This window comes from Schistocerca americana, chromosome X, assembly GCF_021461395.2.
Source record: "Schistocerca americana isolate TAMUIC-IGC-003095 chromosome X, iqSchAmer2.1, whole genome shotgun sequence".
In the NCBI taxonomy this organism is placed as follows: Eukaryota; Metazoa; Arthropoda; class Insecta; order Orthoptera; family Acrididae; genus Schistocerca; species Schistocerca americana.
The window spans coordinates 755,399,077-755,419,648 of NC_060130.1; the positions used below are offsets into that span (position 1 = coordinate 755,399,077).

The following is a 20,572-nucleotide window of genomic DNA, read 5'->3' on the forward strand; positions in this document are numbered from 1 at the left end:
AATTTCTCAATTCAGTCAACAGAATCTGTGGTCAGGGTCAGACAGTTAGTCATTTGCATTGCCTGGGTACCACGTTAAAGTACACTCCTGCACAATGTGTTGAATGGACTGGGGTGTCCAATGCAGCTGCAAGACGAGCCAGACACTTTTTTCCCACTTGAAAGGAAAGTCCTTTTATACTCCATTTTGTACTCCTGCTGGTGTTTGATGGATCCATATTTGCTTACAGTTCTGGCGCACATTAAATCCTTCTTCACGGACTTCTGCTAGTTGCCTGGATTTTAGCCTGTCAGATGTAGCACTTGGGACATAGGTATGGGAAGCTCAGAGTTGTCCAAGTACATCCTTATACTCACTTATAAAAGCTTCCTGCCTTCCGAGTTAAAGTGGAGCGATATGGATTAGAAATTGGGAGATAATTGGTGAAGGTTTTTAGAGAGCCTGTTATCATACATAAAGTTGTACTGAGTTTAGTATCAAGTTTGCTTATATGGCTGCTGTTTAGCCACACAGGAACACAGTATTCTGCTATGCTATACACTAATCCCAAACCCACAGTGGCGCGTGCTGCAGCTGTTATCCCGAAGTGGTAATACAGGCTTTGATGGATATTGTTTCTGGTATGAACTCTGGATGTAATATTTTTAGTATTTGATGGTGACATGGATTCACTGCCTAGCACAAATATCAACAGGGAGAACACATCAGACACACACTGACTGCGTACTACAGCTACCGCTTGTGCCTGTGCAAGTTACTGCAACTATAGTGTCTAAGTGTCCTAAAAAAGTTTTTTGTATCAAAGCACATCCAGATTGCATCCCACAGATCAATGGCATCACTGCCCTTTGTGTGGCATCATTTTTTTTGCATGCCACAAACTGGGGGCACATCATGAATGTTTGCCTCGGCTGGCAATCATCAACTACATTGTCCGTCACACGCTGCATGCTATCTTGCAAGTGGCCATAACAGCAGCAGCAGACAGGATGCAGCACCACATGTTGCAACAGGACATCAATGGAGCACCAGCAGATTGCCAGTTGGATCTGTATCTTATTAATGAGGACACATACTGACGCACTGGCTCCCTGCAATCGAGATCCCCTCAGTACAAAGTAGCGATTTACAATGGCCAGTTAGTCTCATGGCAGGGTCAGATCATAGCCCCAGCCAAGCATAAAAATGTAGCTCCGCAACTAACCTTGTTAGTAGTCAACTCTTTGACAACATCAAAATTTTTGGTTTAGACACTTTCACACTTTTTGGTTTTCAGATTCAGAACCAGATAAATCTAGTTTCAACTAGAAAATGCACGTAGTGTTCAGAGAATTATTGAAAAGAATGCTTACTGTACACATCAGGACAATTCATATGCTCTTATGACTGTTTAAATGGTCACCTCTAAGATTTTACATTAGACCACTGGAGGCATCGTCATTCCAGGTGGCAAAAAATGTTGACAGAGACAAAGTGTCACATTTGCTTGTCGTGATCTTCCTCATGGTGCTTCTGCAGTTAGAGTGGACTCATGAGGATGACCAGGGAAAGATTCGTGTTCATTTTATATGCTGAGAACCATAGTTGAATAAAGTGACAAAATCACTGTATGCTGGACGTATCTTATTAAATTTTTTGGAAATTCAGAAGCTGTCACAGAGGCAACTGAGTGGGTTCTGGCTCCATCACTAAAACACAATTTCCTAGTAGGGACCTTACAATCCAGTTTTCGTCTCACCAGACTTCTCTTTCTTTACACAAGTTAAGAAACCATCCACAGTCAACATTTTGAAACTCTGGAATATTTGTGATTAACATATAAAACCTCCCTCAGGAAGTGTATCATGGATGCTTCACTAAGTAGTTTGAAAGAATGTAGCAATATAGGCTGTACTTTAAACAGAGTAGTCCAAAGGAACTGAGAGGATAGTTTCCAGAAAAAGAGTTATGGTCTTTCTCGTAATGTTCAAAGTGATCAGATGTTTAGGACGGGTGGTAGGGACATTATACTGAGTGCACTATCCGAAAATTACCTCGAGCAATTAAACAGAGAACCGACGCATGGAGATAACATATTGGACCTACTGATCACAAACAGACCCAAACTTTTCAACTCTGTAGTAAGTGCAGAACAGGGAATCAGTGATCATAAGGCCATTGCAGCATCCCTGAATATGGAAGTAAATAGGAATATAAAAAAAGAGAGGAAGGTTTACCTGTTTAGTAAGAGTAATAGGAGGCAGATTTCAGACTACCTAACAGATCAAAACGAAAATTTCTGTTCTGACACTGACAATGTTGAGTGTTTATGGAAAAAGTTCAAGGCAATCGTAAAATGCATTTTAGACAGGTACGTGCCGAGTAAAACTGTGCGGGACAGGAAAAACCCACTGTGGTTCAACAACAAAGTTAGGAAACTACTGGGAAAACAAAGAGAGCTTCACTGAAAATTTAAATGCAGCCAAAACCTCTCAGTCAAACAGAAGCTAAACGATGTCAAAGTTAGCGTCAGGAGGGCTATGCGTGAAGCGTTCAGTGAATTTGAAAGTAAAATTCTATGTACCGACTTGATAGAAAATCTAAGGAAGTTCTGGTCTTACGTTAAATCAGTAAGTGGACTGAAACATCAATAAGTGGAACGAAACAGCATATCCAGACACTCTGGGATGATAATGGCATTGAAACAGAGGATGGCATGCGTAAAGCTGAAATACTAAACACCTTTTTCCAAAGCCGTTTCACAGAGGAAGACCGCACTGCAGTTCCTTCTTTAAATCCTCGCACAAATGAAAAAATGGCTGACATCGAAATAAGTGTCCAAGGAATAGAAAAGCAACTGAAATCACTCAACAGAGGAAAGTACACTGGACCTGACGGGATACCAATTCGATTCTACAGAGGGTACGCGAAAGAACTTGGCCCCCTTCTAACAGCCGTGTACCACAAGTCTCTAGAGGAACAGACGGTTCCAAATGATTGGAAAAGAGCACAGGTAGTTCCAGTTTTCAAGAAGGGTCGTCGAGCAGATGCGCAAAACTATAGGCCTATATCTCTGACATTGATCTGTTGTAGAATTTTAGAACATGTTTATTGCTCGTGTATCATGTCATTCCTGGAAACCCAGAATCTACTCTGTAGGAATCAACATGGATTCCGGAAACAGCAATCGTGAGAGACCCAACTCGCTTTATTTGTTCATGAGACTCAGAAAATATTAGATACAGGCTCCCCAGTAGATGCCATTTTCCTTGACTTCCGCAAGGCGTTCGATACAGTTCCGCACTGTTGCCTGATAAACAAAGTAAGAGCCTACGGAATATCAGACCAGCTGTGTGGCTGGATTGAAGAGTTTTTAGCAAACAGAACACAGCATGTTGTTCTCAATGGAGAGACTTCTACAGACGTTGACGTAACCTCTGGCATGCCACAGTGGAGTGTTATGGGACCATCGCTTTTCACAATATATATAAATGACCTAGTAGATAGTGTCGGAAGCTCCATGCGGCTTTTCACGGATGATGCTGTAGTATACAGAGAAGTTGCAGCATTAGAAAATTGCAGCGAAATGCAGGAAGATCTGCAGCGGATAGGCACTTGGTGCAGGGAGTGGCAACTGACCCTTAACATAGACAAATGTAATGTATTGTGAGTACATAGAAAGAAGGATCTTTTATTTTATAATTATATGATAGCGGAACGAACACTGGTAGCAGTCACTTCTGTAAAATATGTGGGAGTATGCGTACGGAACGATTTGAAGTGGAATGATCATATGAAATTAATTGTTGGTAAGGCGGGTGCCAGGTTGAGATTCAATGGGAGAGTCCTTAGAAAATGTAGTCCATCAACAAAGGAGGTGGCTTACAAAACACTCGTTCGACCTATACTTGAGTATTGCTCAACGGTATGGAATCTGTACCAGGTCGGGTTGATGGAGGAGTTAGAGAAGATCCAAAGAAGAGCGGCGCATTTCGTCACAGGGTTATTTGTTAAGCGTGATAGCGTTACAGAGATGTTTAGCAAACTCAAGTGTCAGGCTCTGCAAGAGGGCGCTCTGCATCACGGTGTAGCTTGTTGTCCAGGTTTCGAGAGGGTGCATTTCTGGATGAGGTATCTAATATATTGCTTCCCCCTACTTATACCTCCCGAGGAGATCACTAATGTAAAATTAGAGAGATTTGAGCATGCATGGAGGCTTTCTGGCAGTCATTCTTCCCGCAAACCATACGCGACTGGAACAGGAAAGGGAGGTAATGACAGTGGCACATAAAGTGCCCTCCGCCACACACCATTGGATGGCTTGCGGAGTGTAAATGTAGATGTAGAATATTTATTTCATGTAGTAATCCTTTATACATTACACACATGGAAAACACACAGATTTTACTTTTACGTATGATTATTATTCAGGAAAAAAATTAAAATTTATATATTATGTAGTACATGATATTAGTGTACCTGTGTAGCTTAAATCAATTATGCTGGCCAACTTTTACATGACAATAGTCTCAAACCATCTCCTAAAACAACAACAAACAAATTGTAAAAGAGAAATTTCAAACTAGCTTTTAAAACGTAATGACCAACAATTTGTGAAAGAATGTTTCAATCACTCAGCAGGACTATATATGGAGTTATTCCAAAAATGGTTGGCTCTCAGTAGCCAGGTGTTAAAGCATTCTAGCACAGGCAAACTTACAGAGATGGGTGCAATCAGTACTATTACTTTTGTTGATGACTGTATGAGCTTGTCAATATGTTAAACCTTAAGACTAGCATTCTAAACAATTGTAGCAAATTACATCAAAAATAAAAACTTTAGAGCTACAACAAACAATTAACAGTCCAGATTGGAATATTAACAATATTATGAAAAAGATGTTCTGTTCCCCATAAGGATGACACATTGAGTTGTAGACAGACGACAAAAACACTGTCACACGCTATGCTTTTGGCCACAGCCTTTTTCAGAAAGGGAAAGACACACATATTCACACAAATAAGCATGCTTCATGTACACATAACTATTATCTCAAACCGCTTGAGCCAGACTGCAACTGTGTCGTGTCAAGCAAAAGCAGCAACCTAGAGTGGAGCTGGAAAGGGGACAGGATAGCAGAGTATGGGTGGGAGGAGAGGAGTCAATGCTAGCTGGTAGAGCTTGCAGGTTCTAGGTGGCAGGACAAGGCTGCCAGGGGCATTGTAGGAGGCTGGTGTGTGTGTGTGTGTGTGTGTGTGTGTGTGTGTGTGTGTGGAGGGGGGGGGGGGAGCAAAGAAGGGGAAAAGACCAGCTGATGTGTTGGCAGAGAACGGCAAACACTGATGGCAAGGGGACGACAATGAGGTGAGAGGATGAAAATTAGGGTAGGAGGGTGTGAGCTGGGAGAAGGTGATAGGACATGGGGGGCAGAAACAATAGGGTGGAGGGTGTGGGGATGGTGGGTTATCATAGGTTTAGGCTAGGATGGTTTTTGAAGTGGAGGAAGTGTTGTAAGGATTACTCCCCTCTGGGAAGGCCAGTGGGTGTGGCACAGGGGCGGACTATGATGATGTGGAGGTTGGGTGGATGATGGAACACCACTTTGCGAGGGGTGGGAAGGATCTTGGGTAGGATGTCCCTCAGTGCAGGGCATGACGACATATAATCAAAGCCCTGACGAAGGATGTGGTTCAGTTGCTTCAGCCCTGGGTGGTGTTGCATGGCATAGGGAGCACTCCTTTGTAGCCTATTCTTGGCGATGGTAGGAGGATTAGGAGTGTGCGGGGGTACGGTATGGTAAATCTGTGGACAGGAGAGAAGGTATTGAGACTGTGAAGGAATGAGGGTAATGTCTTGGCCCTGAGCCCAGATCATGAAGATATCATCAATTGACCTGAACGTGAACCAGACAAGTGGTTTGAGGATTTGGAAGGCTGGGAAGGTTTCCCCTAGATGGTTCATAACCAGGTTGGCATAGGAGGGTGTCTACCGCTGAACAGCAGATTTGTTTGTATATCTTCCCTTCAAAGGAGAAGTAGTTGTGTGTTAGTGTAAAGTTCGTAAAATTTATGAGAAACGAGGTAGTGGGTTGGAGTCTGAAGGACGTTGGGAGAGTTGGTGTTCAGTAGTGGCAACAATATGGGCATGAGGGGTGTTGGTGTATAGGGAAGTGGCATCAGCAGTGACGAGTAGGACTCCTGGAGGTAAAGGTGTGGGGATGATGGAGAATTGGTGAAGGAAGTGATGGTATCTTTCACTTGGAAACCATCTCTGCTTCCTCCACAAGATATTGCTAATGTGCAATTCCTACTACATACATCACATCTCTGAAATTGAATTTCTTGCACTCCAGCATCTGGAAGAGCATTCGAGACACCACCTCTATAAGTTATCCAGCCTGCTGATATCCTACTGCCTCATTGGGGCACCACTATGCAACTCCTATCCTACCCACAGTGTTTGTATTCAACAACTCCTTATAGCACCCAAACCCTGCCTAGATGACCTTTTCAGCTTGCTATATCCCCCAAAACTCCCTTCAACACTCCACAAAATCCAGAACTGAAACAATCCCAGAATACTGCTGTTAAAAGTTTCCACCAAAATCCTCAGCTCTGCAGAAGTTTCAGTCCTATCTAGTGGCCTCACCTTCAGCCCTAACCCAAATTTAAACATGTTGGACTTTTCAAAGACCTACTCTCCTCCTCCTGATCCCTGCAATGGAAACACTTCTTTGCCACTAATCCCTCCAACCAATGCCAACATAATCCCAAAATTGAACAATGCACTTCCCAGTTCATACCGCCATCCAACTGTAATCCTCGCACCCTCCCCACTCTCAACTAACCACTCCCTGGTCACCTTCCAGGAATTCCTTACCTCCAGCTTGGCCTCACCATCCTTCCCCAGGTCCCTTCCTAAGAAACCAATGTTTCAGCAGAAGAAAATGCAACCATACAAAGCCTCAAAACAGATCCTGACCTAATCATTCTGCATGCAGACAAATATTCCACTACTGTTGTCATGACTACTGGAAGGCCCCTACCATTTGTCTGTCTCCTCCACCTATAAACTCTGCCAGAGTTACCCCATCCTAACTATGTAGTTTCTGTGCTCCCCTGTAGTATACCTTGTAAAAACTGGAATAATTAATTTAAAAAGAGTTACAAATAAAGTAAATAACATACTACTTACTTCAGTGCAAAACTTGAGCTTGCTTCTTATTACACAACTTTGTCAAATCGTGGCACCAAATTGAATATAGCTACCTTCATTTCCTTCTCAACAGGAAGTCTTGATCTGCACTTGGTTATTATGACTTTTTCATAGTTTATCACCTTTACAACAATTTCCTTAACTCCTTACCGCTGGTATTAGGAGACCATGCCTCAGTGGCTGACTAGTTTTACATTTTATTCGTGAAGGGGGCTTTTACCACTACCTTTATGGGAGGGCCACTTAACTTTATCAGCCCAATGAGGGGTTGGCAGAACACTTTGTTGCCTCCTCTGCCCAGACCAGACTGCAGCTGCCTGGGCTTGGTGGTCCACCCAGACCTCACCCAACTTGCTCCCCCCCCCCCCCCCCCCCCCACTTGAGTGGGGTGTTTGCCTTACATCTATGTGGGCTTCTCTTGCCCTGTCCATGTTGCTAGTTTTTCCTAGACAATTTCTGAGTGAGGTACCTCTGGTAAGTGGTGGGGTTGGGGGAGGGGTGAGGGATGTATGTCCTCTCATAACACTCTGCTATCAGAGGCTTCTGGCTGCTCACTAGATGGGGTGCATTGCCTGCCTTTCTTTGTCTTCCTTGCTTCTGTTTTGTCCATTATCTCAAATTCATTGACCTTTGATAGACCTTGGGGTTTTCTTCCCCTGGGTTTTGTGCAGTAGACCATCTCTGATACACAGTCATGTAGACTTTTCTGTTTGAGGAAAAATGGACTGATTACCTAGTAATTTGGTCCCTTTAATCAACCAACTAAGCAACTGATTGAAGAAACCACAATCACTGCCAGAGCTATGTGTAACACGTGATTGTTCAGCTTCACAGTTATGACTGCTTATGCAGGCTGGTCATCATCAAAAGTGGAATTTCTTCAAGGACAGACAGACTGACACCAGAAATGAAATTTCACAGAACTGTCTTATTTTCCACCAACTACGAGACAAATCTGTGGTGCCTTGGGTGGTTCATGGTGCAGCAGGGCTCCATGGCACACAGGTTATATACCACTGCCATTGCCTCTGCCCTGAATCCATTTCCCTTCCTGTCCCTATGGCATCTCACACACACCTTCTACATACTCCCTCAAATCCACAAACACGAAATAATCCTGGAATTCCCATTTAGTTGGTTATTGACCTCACACTGAAAGAATTTTGGCCTTGATTGCCTAACATGCCACAACAAGGATACAAACCACATCCTTCACCTACTCTCCACCATCCTTACCCCTCTAGCTCTTGGATCCCTGCTGACACCACTTCCCTGTACACCAACATCCCTCATGACATTGGCCTTGCCACTACCCTCTTAGGCCAACCTGTTTATGGGCCATCTAGAAGAAACCTTCCTTGTCTCCCAAAACCCCAAACCACTGGTCTGTTTCAGGTGCCTTGATGAAATCTTCCTGATCTGGACTCAGGGCCAAGAGGCACTATCCTCATTCCTTCACAACCTTCACACCTTCTCTTCTGTCCATTTCATCTGATCATCCTCAAACCAGCATGTCACCTCCTTGGACATTGCACTCCTCCTCTCTGATGGATCCATCCACACCTCTGTCCACATTAAACCCACCAGCCAGCAACAGTTGCCATCCCTTCCACACCAAAAAATCCCTCCCATACAGCCTGGCCGCCTGGGGTGGGTGTATCTGCAGTAGCCTGGCCACCTGGGGAGGGTGTATCTGCAGTGACAAGAACTCCCTTTCAAAGCATGCTGATGGTCTCACAAACGCTTCCACAAACAGGCACTATCCTGCAGACCTTTTCTGCAAACAGATTTCCCGTGACACATCCCCACACAATCCCAGTCCTCCCACCATTCACAGGAATCAGCTACAAAGGAGTGCCCCCTGTGTCACCCAGTACCAGCTGGACTGGAACAACTGAGCGACATCCTTCATCAGGGCTTTGATAGTCTATCATCATGCCCTGAAATGAGAGACATCCTACCAAAGATGCTCCACCCCCATTGTAAAGTGGTGTTCCATTGCCCACTCAATCTACGAAACATCCTAGTCCATCCCTATTCCATTCCCAATACCATCCCATAGCCACAGGGAGATCCATGTGCAAGACCTGCCCAATCCATCCAACCAGCACTTCCTGTTCCAGGCCTTTCACAGGCTTATCCCACCACTTCAGAGGCCAGGCCACCTGTGAAAGCATCCGTGTCATATGCCAGTTCTGCTACCATCATTGTACGGCTTTTTGCACCATTGTCGGGTGTTCAGCTGGGTGCAGTCATTTTTGTAACACGATATTTCAACTGTGTACCTTGCCGTCACCTTCATGTGATACCTGTAGATTGAGTATCTTTGCTACACCCCGGCTCCTTTATACTCTTATCGCTCTCACCCCTTCCTCCACCGCTGGTTGCACACTGTGATGGGTAGAGTGTGGGGGGGGGGGGGGGGGGGGATGGCACTGCTGGATGCTGAGTGCGAACTCTGGTCCCTCAGTACTCCTGTGGCCTGCATCGAGTACAGTAGTCACTCTCTGCCAATGCTGTGATTTTACTTGGCCGAGTGCTGGGCTCCAAGCTTTGCTGAGAGTAAACCCAGTATATTTGTTGATCAGCTATTGAAATACGAGAGGCTGATAGGCTGATCAACAGAGACACTGAATTCACTCTCAGTAAAGCTTGGGACCCAGTACCTAGCCAACTAAAATCACAGTGTTGGCCAAGAGCAACTTCCACACCCGATGCAGGCCACAGGAATACTGAGGGACCAGAGTTCGCACCTAGCATCTGGTGGTGGCAATGCCGCCCCCCCCCCCCCCCCCCATGCCACACCACTTCATCCATCGTGGCATGCAACTGGCAGTGGAAAAAGGGGTGGGGGGGCCATAAGAGTATAAAGAAGGTGGGATGTAGCAAAGATGTTCATTCTACAGGTATCACCAGAAGACGATGGCAAGTTATGCTGCTGAAATATCGTGTTACAAAAATGACTGCACCTGCCTGGACTACAGACAACAGTACAAACAGTTGAGTTGCACGGAAAGCCGAATATCACATTGCACAGCTTTTTACATTGCTGCGACAACCAACCAGATGTTCACTAGGATGAATGGCACCAATGCCAAACTGTGGCCAAAATCTAAGTACACCAACTTGTGGCACAACATGCAGCTGAATATAGCATGTTTCACAACCCGGACCATCTGGATCCTCCCCTCCACCTCCAACTTTTCTGAACTGTAGATGTGGGAGTTCTCAGGTCCTGAAATCATACTAGCCTTAACCTACTGTAACCACCCATCCCCCCACCTTCCCCCTAACAGCTTCTGCCCCTCGCCCCCCCCCCCCCCCACCGTCCTATCACCTCCTCCCAATTCAAGTCCTCTCACCCTCATTGTGCACCATTCTCTGGCAACTCACCCACTTGTCTTTTCCCCTTTCTCTGGTCTCCTCTTTTTCTGCTCCCTGCCCCCCCCCCCCCCTCCCTCCAAAGCCTCATGGCGTTGAGCCTGGCAGCCTTGTTCTGTCACCTACTCCCTGAACGCTCCACCAGGTAGTGCTGACTCCTCTCCCAATGTTTGCACCATGCTATCCCTCCACATTCCCTGTCCCACACTGGATTGCTGCTTCTGCTCAACGCAACACAGTTGCATTCTGTTCAAAGAAGTCAAAGACAATGGTCGTGTGCATGAGGTGTGCGCACTTGTGTGAATGTGTGTGTGTTATCCTTTCTGAAGAAGACGTTGGCTGAAAGCTCAGTGTGTAATAGTATTTTCATTGTGCCTATTGGCAATTCAACATGTCGTCTTTACGGTGAGTAGCAATCTATCCTTTTCACAAACTATAAAACTAGTAATCAGTATGAAGCAGGAGAAGAATAATGCCAACTCACTCAATATCAACAGATCTTGCATTGCGCTCTTGTGGTTCATCTGCATAACCAGATGCTTTGAGTAACTCTTCAATTCCGTTTTTCGGGGTCTCAAATGAGTCTTCATCTGTAGTCGAGGAAGGTGTCACAGCATCTTCTGGTTGTCCTCCCTCTGCATTTTTGTACATATCTGTTTTTAAGTAACAATGATAAATTCAGGACACAAATCACCAAAATTTCAAGACACACACACACACATATATATAGTTTTGACATCACATGTATATGCACAGCCAATAATTTGTTAATATACTGCCATGACAGTAATATAGTCTGAACACAGTTGCTGTAACTATCAAAATCAGTATGTGGGACATTCGTACAATTTTGCCAGTGATCAAACATTTCTAACACATGTAAAAAATCACAGTAGACTTCTCCAATATTGCACAATTCACTGTCAATGACAATACTGCAGTGCAATATGCTACAATTCACGAAAACAGAACTTTGGAAAAGTCCTGGCCTTCATGAACCCTTTACAGTTACCGTCCTTTGGTGAAAAGAATATTCTGCCAGCAATAAAGTAAAACAATATAACACTACATAACAATTAAAAATGGTACTGATAATTCTATCAACAGTGTAGTAACAGTTTAATAACAAGAAAGTTATGTGGCTTCTTGTGACACAAGAATGTAAACAATGCTCCTCAATGACCACATCCACCTTAAGTTGGGAGTCCAGAGAAAAGTTGAAAGTCCAGAGAAAAGTTGAAAGTCCAGAGAAAAGTTGAAAGTCCAGCGAAAAGTTGAAAGTCCAGCGAAAAGTTGAAAGTCCAGCGAAAAGTTGAAAGTCCAGCGAAAAGTTGAAAGTCCAGCGAAAAGTTGAAAGTCCAATGAAAGCACTGTCAGTCTTACCCTTCCCACTTTTTTGACCACACAGGTTTAATTTTTAATTTAAAGTTTTAATAGGCTTTATTTATCCCTTGGATTTGATTTTTAATAACTGTGTGTGTGTGTGTGTGTGTGTGTGTGTGTGTGTGTGTGTGTGTGTGTGTGTGTGTGTGCACGCACAAAACTGTAATCTTACAAAATAGTTACTTACTTGAAAGCCTCATCCGTAAAGGTGAATCATTAGATATAACTACAATCCTTTTATTTGGCAAACTGCGCTCTCTTATTATTAATCTGTCTGAATCCGAGTCAGACTCTGTATCATTTTCACTTGGAAGGTATGAAATATCACTACTTGCAGGTGCCATAATTTCCTCTTCATCACTATCATCATGGAAATCATACACTGAAGATCCTCCTATGGCATCTATATTATCTTCCCTGCAACAATAAAGCTTAACATTAGTGTTACCAGAGTATTGAAGAATTTGACGCTTTGGATATTTTGCCACTTACTGAGAAATCACAGCAATTTCACTTTTTGTACTGATTTTATAGTTTTGTATCTTCCATACAATCACGGAAAACCTAAATCAGAATGGCCGGATGGGGGATTGAACCCTCATCCTTCCGAATGCAAGTCCAGTGTGCTAACCACTGCGTCACCTCGCTCGGTACTCGAGCTTTCATTGAGGCTAACATTCCGATGGAAAAAGTTGATCATTTGAAGCTGAGAGAATGGATGAACAAATACATACCAGGTTTGTGTAAAGCTGTAGTGGAGGCTTTGTGGATCCCAGTCAGTAATGTTGATAGTGAGAGATCATTTTCTAGGCAACATAATGTCTGACAGGAGAACAGCTCTGACTACCAGTAATATGGAAGTCATGGTATCCTTGTCTTTCTCGCACTGACTTGTGTGTGGTGTACATAGACCAAGACAGGATAAATGTTTTCCAAACTTTCATGATTTATAATTTTTATGCTTTTTCATTTTATGTAAAATAAAAGATTTTTCACTGCAAATGTGCCATAAATGTATTTCCTGTACCTTTTACTGCTGAAAAGTGGAAATAAAATTTAACGAAATTATTGACAAAATGGAAAAAAAAAACCTAGTGAAAAATATACCGAAGTAACTTTTAAAAATGACGAAATTGAGCAAAAATTTTCACCATAAACGGGTGCCTCTAAACATAAGTAATACCATCATCCAGGCACTGGTAAACAAAGATTTTGTTTTACATCCAAAGTAGCCAAAGATCAGTCAATCATTACCCAGATTAAGTCTCAGGGGAAGATTGTAAGTCACTAGCCAGTCACCTTAATGATCTCATGATAAAAGTATGGGGGACAGAGGATACTCTACTGGATCTCTGAAACTCATTAATCTTTGCCTGTTGAAAACATGATAGCTTGAACACTGTGCAACTGCATGCTGTCAAATGAGATGTTATCTTAAACACAGTGCAGATTCACCAGACTCAGGCACATCAAAAATATGTACAGGGCATGGCGTAGAGGAAAAGGGTTGCAAACCTAACAGACACCTTTGTGTGGTCTTTATATATCTGGTGGAGGCATTTGACTCTGTAGGCTGCAGTAGTGCACTTCATTCCTGTGGTGAAGCCAAGTGAGTGATGCTTGTTCTCCATCACTTGCTATCCATGCGGTACATTATAACAAAACAGGTGCGTGTGCCATTCTACATGCTTTGTAAGAATGCAGACGAGGCCTGTGTAATAGCATCAAGCCTGCACACGCACACCCGCACCCGCACACGCGCACGCACACACGCGCACACACACACACACACACACACATATTTAAACTTTGTAGCCCGTGCACATCTGCATGCTATTCTTGTGGCTGTGCAAGACATGCAAGCAGTTGTGTCATTAAGTAAGGAAGGTTAAGTTACATCTACATCATGCTTCGCAAGCCACCTAATGGTGTGTGGCGGAGAGTACTTTTGGTACCACTATCTGATCCCTCCAGCCCTGCTCCACTTGCGAATAGTGAGTGGGAAGAATGATTATTGGTAAGCCTCTGTATCGGCTCTAATTTCTCAAATTTCCTCCTCATGGTCAATATGTCAGAGGTATGTGGGGGGGGGGGGGCGGGGGGGGGGGAGTAATATGTTGTCTGACTTCTCATGAAAAGTGCTGTCCAAAAATTTAATAGTAAATCTCCCTGTGATGGACAATGCCTCTCTTGTAACATATGCCAGTGGAGTTTGTTTAGCATTTCTGTAACGCACCCTCCCCTGCTAAACGATCTCATGAGGAAACTTGCCACTCTTTGTTGCATCTTCTGTGTCTCCTCTATCAGTCCTACCTTTTGGACGAGCTACATTTCCTTAATATTCTTCCATTGAATCTGAGTCTGGTGTCTGCTTTTCCCACTGTGTGTTTTATATGGTCATTCCACTTCAGGTCGCTCTCGATAGTTACACCTAGATATATTATGGCAGATGCTGTTTGCCATCAATAGTGCAGCTGAATGCTGAGATATTCTGAAATTTGAAATTTTTATTTGTAGCAACTTCTGCTAAGCTGTGCGAAGTGTATTTAACTCACTCTCTCTCTCTCTCTCTCTCTCTCTCTCTCTCTCTCTCAACAGCTGAGTAAACACCACACGGAAAGAGCAGACACTTGGAGTGCTCCAGACTGCAGTACTTGTGGAAATTTTTTTCACTTCATAGCTGTCCAACAAAGTACCTATGTGTGCGCAATATGTTACATTTATTTATTTTCAGGGTCAGCTGCCAGAGCATGCACCATTCATCAATTCTCTGCAGGTAATTCTGCAAAGTCTTAATATCTTCTGGCGTTGCTACTTTGATAGACACAACTGTGTCATCTGCAAATAACCTTAAAGAGCATCCGACGCTTTCTACTAAATCATTTATATTTATATTTATTGTAAACAGCAATGGTCCTATCACACTTCCCTATGGTACGATGGATATTACCTTTACATCTGTTGATTTTGTTCTGTTAAGAGGGACGTGTTGAGTTCTGTCTGCAAGAAAGTCAAATCCAATTGCAAGTCTTCCCCCCCCCCCCCCCCCCCCTTTCCCCTCTCCACCATTAAATGGCAATACGGAATGGTGTCAGATTCCTTACTGAAATAAAGAACACAGCATCATCCTGAGCGTGGTTGTCCACAGTGCTATGGATCTCGTGGAGGAACAGAGCGAGCTGAGTTTCGCAGGATCTCTGTTTGCGGAATCCATGTTGATTTTTATGTTCCGTAATTCTACAACAGATTGATATCAATGAGATAGGTCTATAATTGTGTGGATATGTCTTATGGCCTTTCTTAGAAACAGGAATGACCTGTGCTTTTTTCCAGTCTACAATAAATTACTGCAAGAAGGGGAGCCAGTTCTTTCACATAATCTTTATAGAATCTTATAGGTATCTCATCTGGTCCTCACGCCTTTCCACTACTAAGTGATTGCAGCTGCTTTTCAATTCTGTGATCGGTTATCTCAATATCTGCAATTTAGACGTTCGTACAATGATTGGAAGGAGGGCAGTGTAATGATCTTCCACGGTGAAACAACTTTGGAAGACCAAATTCAGTATTTCAGCCTTCTCTCTGTTATCTTCTGTTTTGGTGCCAGTGTGGTCACTGAGAGATTGAATTTTGGCCCACTTATTGATTTTACATATGACCAAAATCTCTTAGGGATTTTACTCACATAGGTTGACAACATCTTACTTTCAAAATCATTTAACGCTTCTCTCATTGCTCTCCTTATGCTCATTTTCACTTTGTTCAGCTTTTGTTTGTCAGCTAGGATTTTACTTGTCTTGAATTTGAGATGAAGTGCTCTCTGTTTATGTAGTGCTTTTGTAATAATTCTATTAAACCATGGTGGATATTTCCCATCCCTTAAAACCTTACTCGGGACATACTTGTCTAGGACACATCGAACAATGCCTTTGAATTTTTTCCATTTGTTCTCCACATCTTCGTCCTCACCGAATATTTGGTGCTGACTGCTGAGATATTCTGAAATTTGAAATTTTTATTTGTAGCAACTTCTACTAAGCTGTGCGAAGTGTATTTAACCCTCTCTCTCTCTTACTCAACAGCCGAGTAAATGCCACACGGAAAGAGCACACACTTGGAGTGCTCCAGACTGCAGTACTTGTGGAAATTTTTTTCACTTTACAGCTGTCCAACAAAGTATCTATCACTATTGAAGCTACCCCATTGTGATACTACAGCCATTGTAATCTCAAATAACAATGTTGGGAGTGTCTTTTGAAGTCAAGTCTTTGTTTTCAGTCATAATAAATGTGCTGCATTTGTAGCCAAGTAATTACTACATGTTTTGTATTGTCGTTGCATTTTTTCATTTAAAAAAGCTGTCTAGTTGTAACATATCATTCAATGTAACCAACGAAAATTGTGGGCGTACAGCTGAATGTAGTCTTTTATTGCTCTGAAATTTCAGCTAAATAGACTATGGTATATTATATCACAAATAAATAAATAAATATATGTGGCTACAGATAAAGTTGGTGGGTGGTTTGATTACATATTATAGTGATTTTTTCTTAGGTAAATACTTTAATTGCGATTCATCCCAGAGAAGATATTACTGTCTACTTGTATCCATTGGCAAAATAACATCTATTATATTTCATAGAAACACTCTTTATTTTTGAAAGTGCCACAATGTTTATTGTTAAGTGGCTCACTTCAACATCTCTGATAGTGTTCATTAACATCTGCAAGCCATCATATCTTAGTATATGTTTTTATGCTGCCTGATGATATCAAATACTGACTTGTATGCCGGGATGGTTCCTTTGAAAGCACACAGCCGACTTCCTTTCCCGTCCTTCCGGAATCCAATGAGACCGATGACCTAACTGTTTGGTCTGTTCCCCCAAGACAACCCCCCCCCCCCCCCCCAAAGCTCGAGTAGTCGATAAAATTAATTCTTCTTTATCATTTTTCACTCATTTTGCCCCTGCAGTGACTTCCGTGAGCGTAGCTTGTCTTTTTATACCAGTAGTTGTTAGCGCCTTCTCCTTGTTGTTCTTATGGGAAGAACTGTTATTAATGTGTTTCAGGCACGTGTCCTTCCTCTGCCACTCAATACGCACATTGCAGTATTTGCACATAAGTATCTTCCTAGCCGGCCATTGTGGCCGTGCGGTTCTAGGCGCTTCAGTCCGGAACCGCGCGACTGCTACGGTCGCAGGTTTGAATCCTGCCTTGGGCATGGATGTGTGTGATGTCCTTAGGTTAGTTAGGTTTAAGTAGTTCTAAGTTCTAGGGGACTGATGACCTCAGATGTTAAGTCCCATAGTGCTCAGAGACAGCCAGTATCTTCCTACTTTTGTCGAAAACATAAAATCCTTCTGACGAAAATTCCTTTTCTCGGTCGAAAACTGTCACTACCATATTAATCATCTGTAGCACGAAAACAAAACACAAAATACCACACTCAATGCACCGGCGATCCACAACGATTTCCAACACGTAATACTGAATACACTCCCAGAACATTGTAGAATGTCTTTGGAATACTCGATATATTATATATATATCGAAATGGTGTACAATCGATATCCAGATTGTATTACCATAACTCCTATCGAATTTCTGCAGTTAAGTTCAAATGACGAGATTTTGCAAAGTTTCGTCAATTATTTCGCGATTTGGCTTAAAAGTAAATAGTTTTGCGTTTTCAGCAAAATGTGTAAAATTTCATGAAAATTTAGAGATTTTGCACTTTGCGAAAAACAGGTGCCTCTACTTATTTTCCATCAACTTCTGAGTCAGCATGTAGTAATTCCAAACAGCACTCTTTCAAGCAATAATGACAGTCACCGCCTCTAAAGCAAGTCTTGACCTTGCATATTACGGGAATTATCTCATGAGTGGATAGTCCTTATATCACCTCTACAGTCAAGAAGAGTGAGTGTGCGGTGTTAGTATTCAAATACAGCTGCAGTTTCCTAGGTTTGTATTTCCACCAGCAATTTTTTGAGAATGTGTCTTTTTATCCACATCCATTTCAGTTCCTGGAAAGCTTTCTTTTATGATGAAAACTTGATTTATTTTCTGTGCTGTTAATGTGTTCTTCCTCTTATCTATATGGAGCTAAACATATTTCTCTTCTTGTCTAATTAGTTACGATGCTACGCAAAATCAAAAACTATAAAATTCAGGATGGAATAATGACAATATTCGGAACAAACGAACGAATGAGCGCGCGTGCGCACACACACACACACACACACACACACACACACACACACACACACATACACACACGGAGCATGTGCAAATGCAACTCTCACACACATGACCACAGTCTCTGCTGCTGAGGCCGTGTGTGTGTGTGTGTGTGTGTGTGTGTGTGTGTGTGTGTGAGGGGGGGTCTATGTCTGATGAAAGGCCTTTTGGCCGAAAGCTTGCTTGTTGACAGTCTTTTTGTTGTACCTATCTGCAACTCAGCACCTCTGCTATATTGTGAGTACCACTGTATTGTGAGTACCACTATCCTTTCCATTATATTGTCAATTCTGATGTTTATATGTCATAGTCGACATGACCAATTGCGAACCTGGTACACGGCCAAGTGGAGGACCTGAATCAGAGGCTCTGACAGTTCTGTGACTGTGTAGGCTGCAGATTCATCGACTTGTGTAATAGGGTGGTTGGGTTTCAGGTTCCGCTGAATTGGTCAGGAGTCCAGTACACTCAGAAGGGTAGCAGGGATTGTGTGACATGGACTGGGGGTTTTTTAGGTTAGAGGGCCTCTGGCAAACACAAAACGGGCTTGTCACAGCGTGTGCAGGCCCAACACAGGAAGAATGTAAATACAGGAACCATAGGTATAACAGTGGTAAATTATTGTAGCTGAGCTGGGAAAGTACCAGAGCTTAAAGTGCCAATACAAAGGACTGATGGTCAAAATGTTATAGGCACTGAAAGCTGTCTAAAAGCCGGAGATAAGTTCAGCCAAAATTTTCGCGAAGAAACTAACAGTGTTCTGAAAGGATAAGCTAGATAGTTCCTGCGAGTTAGTATGGGCAGAGGTCATTCTTGGCAATCAGAATAAAATAATAATTGGATCCTTTTACCGACCTCTCAATTTAGATGATACAATCGCTGAAAGGTTCAAAGAAAACTTGAGTTTGATTTCAAACACGTATCCAACAGACACAAGTCTAGTTGGCGGTGACTTTAATTTACCCTCCATCTGTTGGCAAAAATACATGTTTCATTTGAGAGGCAGGCAGTAAACATAATCGGAAATTGTGCTAAATGCATTCTCAGAAAATTATTTCTAGCAGTTAGTTAATGAGCACATGTGAATAGTAAATGGTTGTGAAAACACACTTTACCTCTTAGCGACAAATAATCCTGAGCTAATAACAAGTATCAAAATGGATACAGGGATTAGTGAACATAGGGTTGTCATAGCGACACTGAATACTGTAGCCCCCAAATCCTCCAAAAATAAACGAAAAATATACCTATCCAAATAAGCAGATAAAAATCCACTTGACGATGGCTTCCTGAGAGACAATCCCCACTCCTTCCAAATTAACAATGTAAGTGTAGGCCAGATGTGGCTTGAATTCAAAGAAATAGTATCAGCAGCAATTGAGAGATCTATACCAAATAAATTAAAAAATGACGGAGCTGATCATCCTTGGTACACAAAACGGGTCAGAACACTGTTGCAGAAGCAATGTAAAAAACATTCAAAATTTAAACGGGTGCAAAATCTCCAAGATTGGCATATTTTACAGAAGCTTGAAATTTCGAGTGGACTTCAATGTGAAATTTTTATAATAGTTTCCGCAACAAAACTAAGTCTCAAAACCTGGCAGAAAATGAAAAGGAGATTCTGGTTGTTTGTGAAGTATGCTAGTGGCAAGACACAATCAATGTCTTCTCTGCATGATAGCAATGGAGATACTATCGGAGACAGTGCTACCAACGCAGGGTTACTAAATACAGACTTCCGAAGTGCCTTCACCAAAGAAGATGAAGTAAATATTCCAGAATCTGAATCAAGAACAGCTGCCAACATGAGTAATGGAGAAGCAGATATCCTTGAAGTAGTGAAGCAACATAAATCACTTAATAAAAGCAATTCCTCCAGTCCAGACTGTACACCAATTAGGTTTTTTTTTTTTTTTCGAGTGTGTTGAAACAATAGCTCTATACTTAACAATCATATTCAACTGTTCGCTCGATGCAAGATCCATACCCAAAGACTGGAAAGACACCAATATTCAAGAGAGGTAGTAGGAGTAATCCACTAAATTATCATTAATGTCAATATACAGCAGGATTTTCGAACATATATCGTGTTCGAACATTATGAGTTACCTCGAAGAAAACTGTCTACTGAATGCAGTCAACACGGATTTACAAAACATCGTTCTTGTGAAAAACAACTAGCTCTTTACTCGCACGAAATGCTGAATGATAATGACATGGGATTTGAAATTGATTACGTATTTCTGGATTTCCAGAAGGCTTTTGACACTGTATCACACAAGCGGCTTCTTGTGAAATTGCGTGCTTATGGAATATCATCTCAGTTATGTGACTGGATTCACGATTTCCTGTCAGAGAGATCATAGT

General features: G+C 42.4%; 1 protein-coding gene across 1 annotated transcript in view; it reads right to left on the reverse strand.

Annotated features, from left to right (window-relative positions):
* LOC124555710 (lysine-specific demethylase phf2-like) overlaps positions 1-20,572 on the reverse strand; it is a 177,605-nt gene that overhangs the window by 26,879 nt on the left and 130,154 nt on the right. Inside the window, exons 12-13 of the mRNA XM_047129718.1 lie at positions 12,147-12,376; positions 11,061-11,229 (exon numbers count right to left, since the gene is read on the reverse strand). Of these exons, the coding sequence (XP_046985674.1) occupies positions 11,061-11,229; positions 12,147-12,376 (399 nt within the window). The remainder of the gene's footprint in view (positions 1-11,060; positions 11,230-12,146; positions 12,377-20,572) is intronic.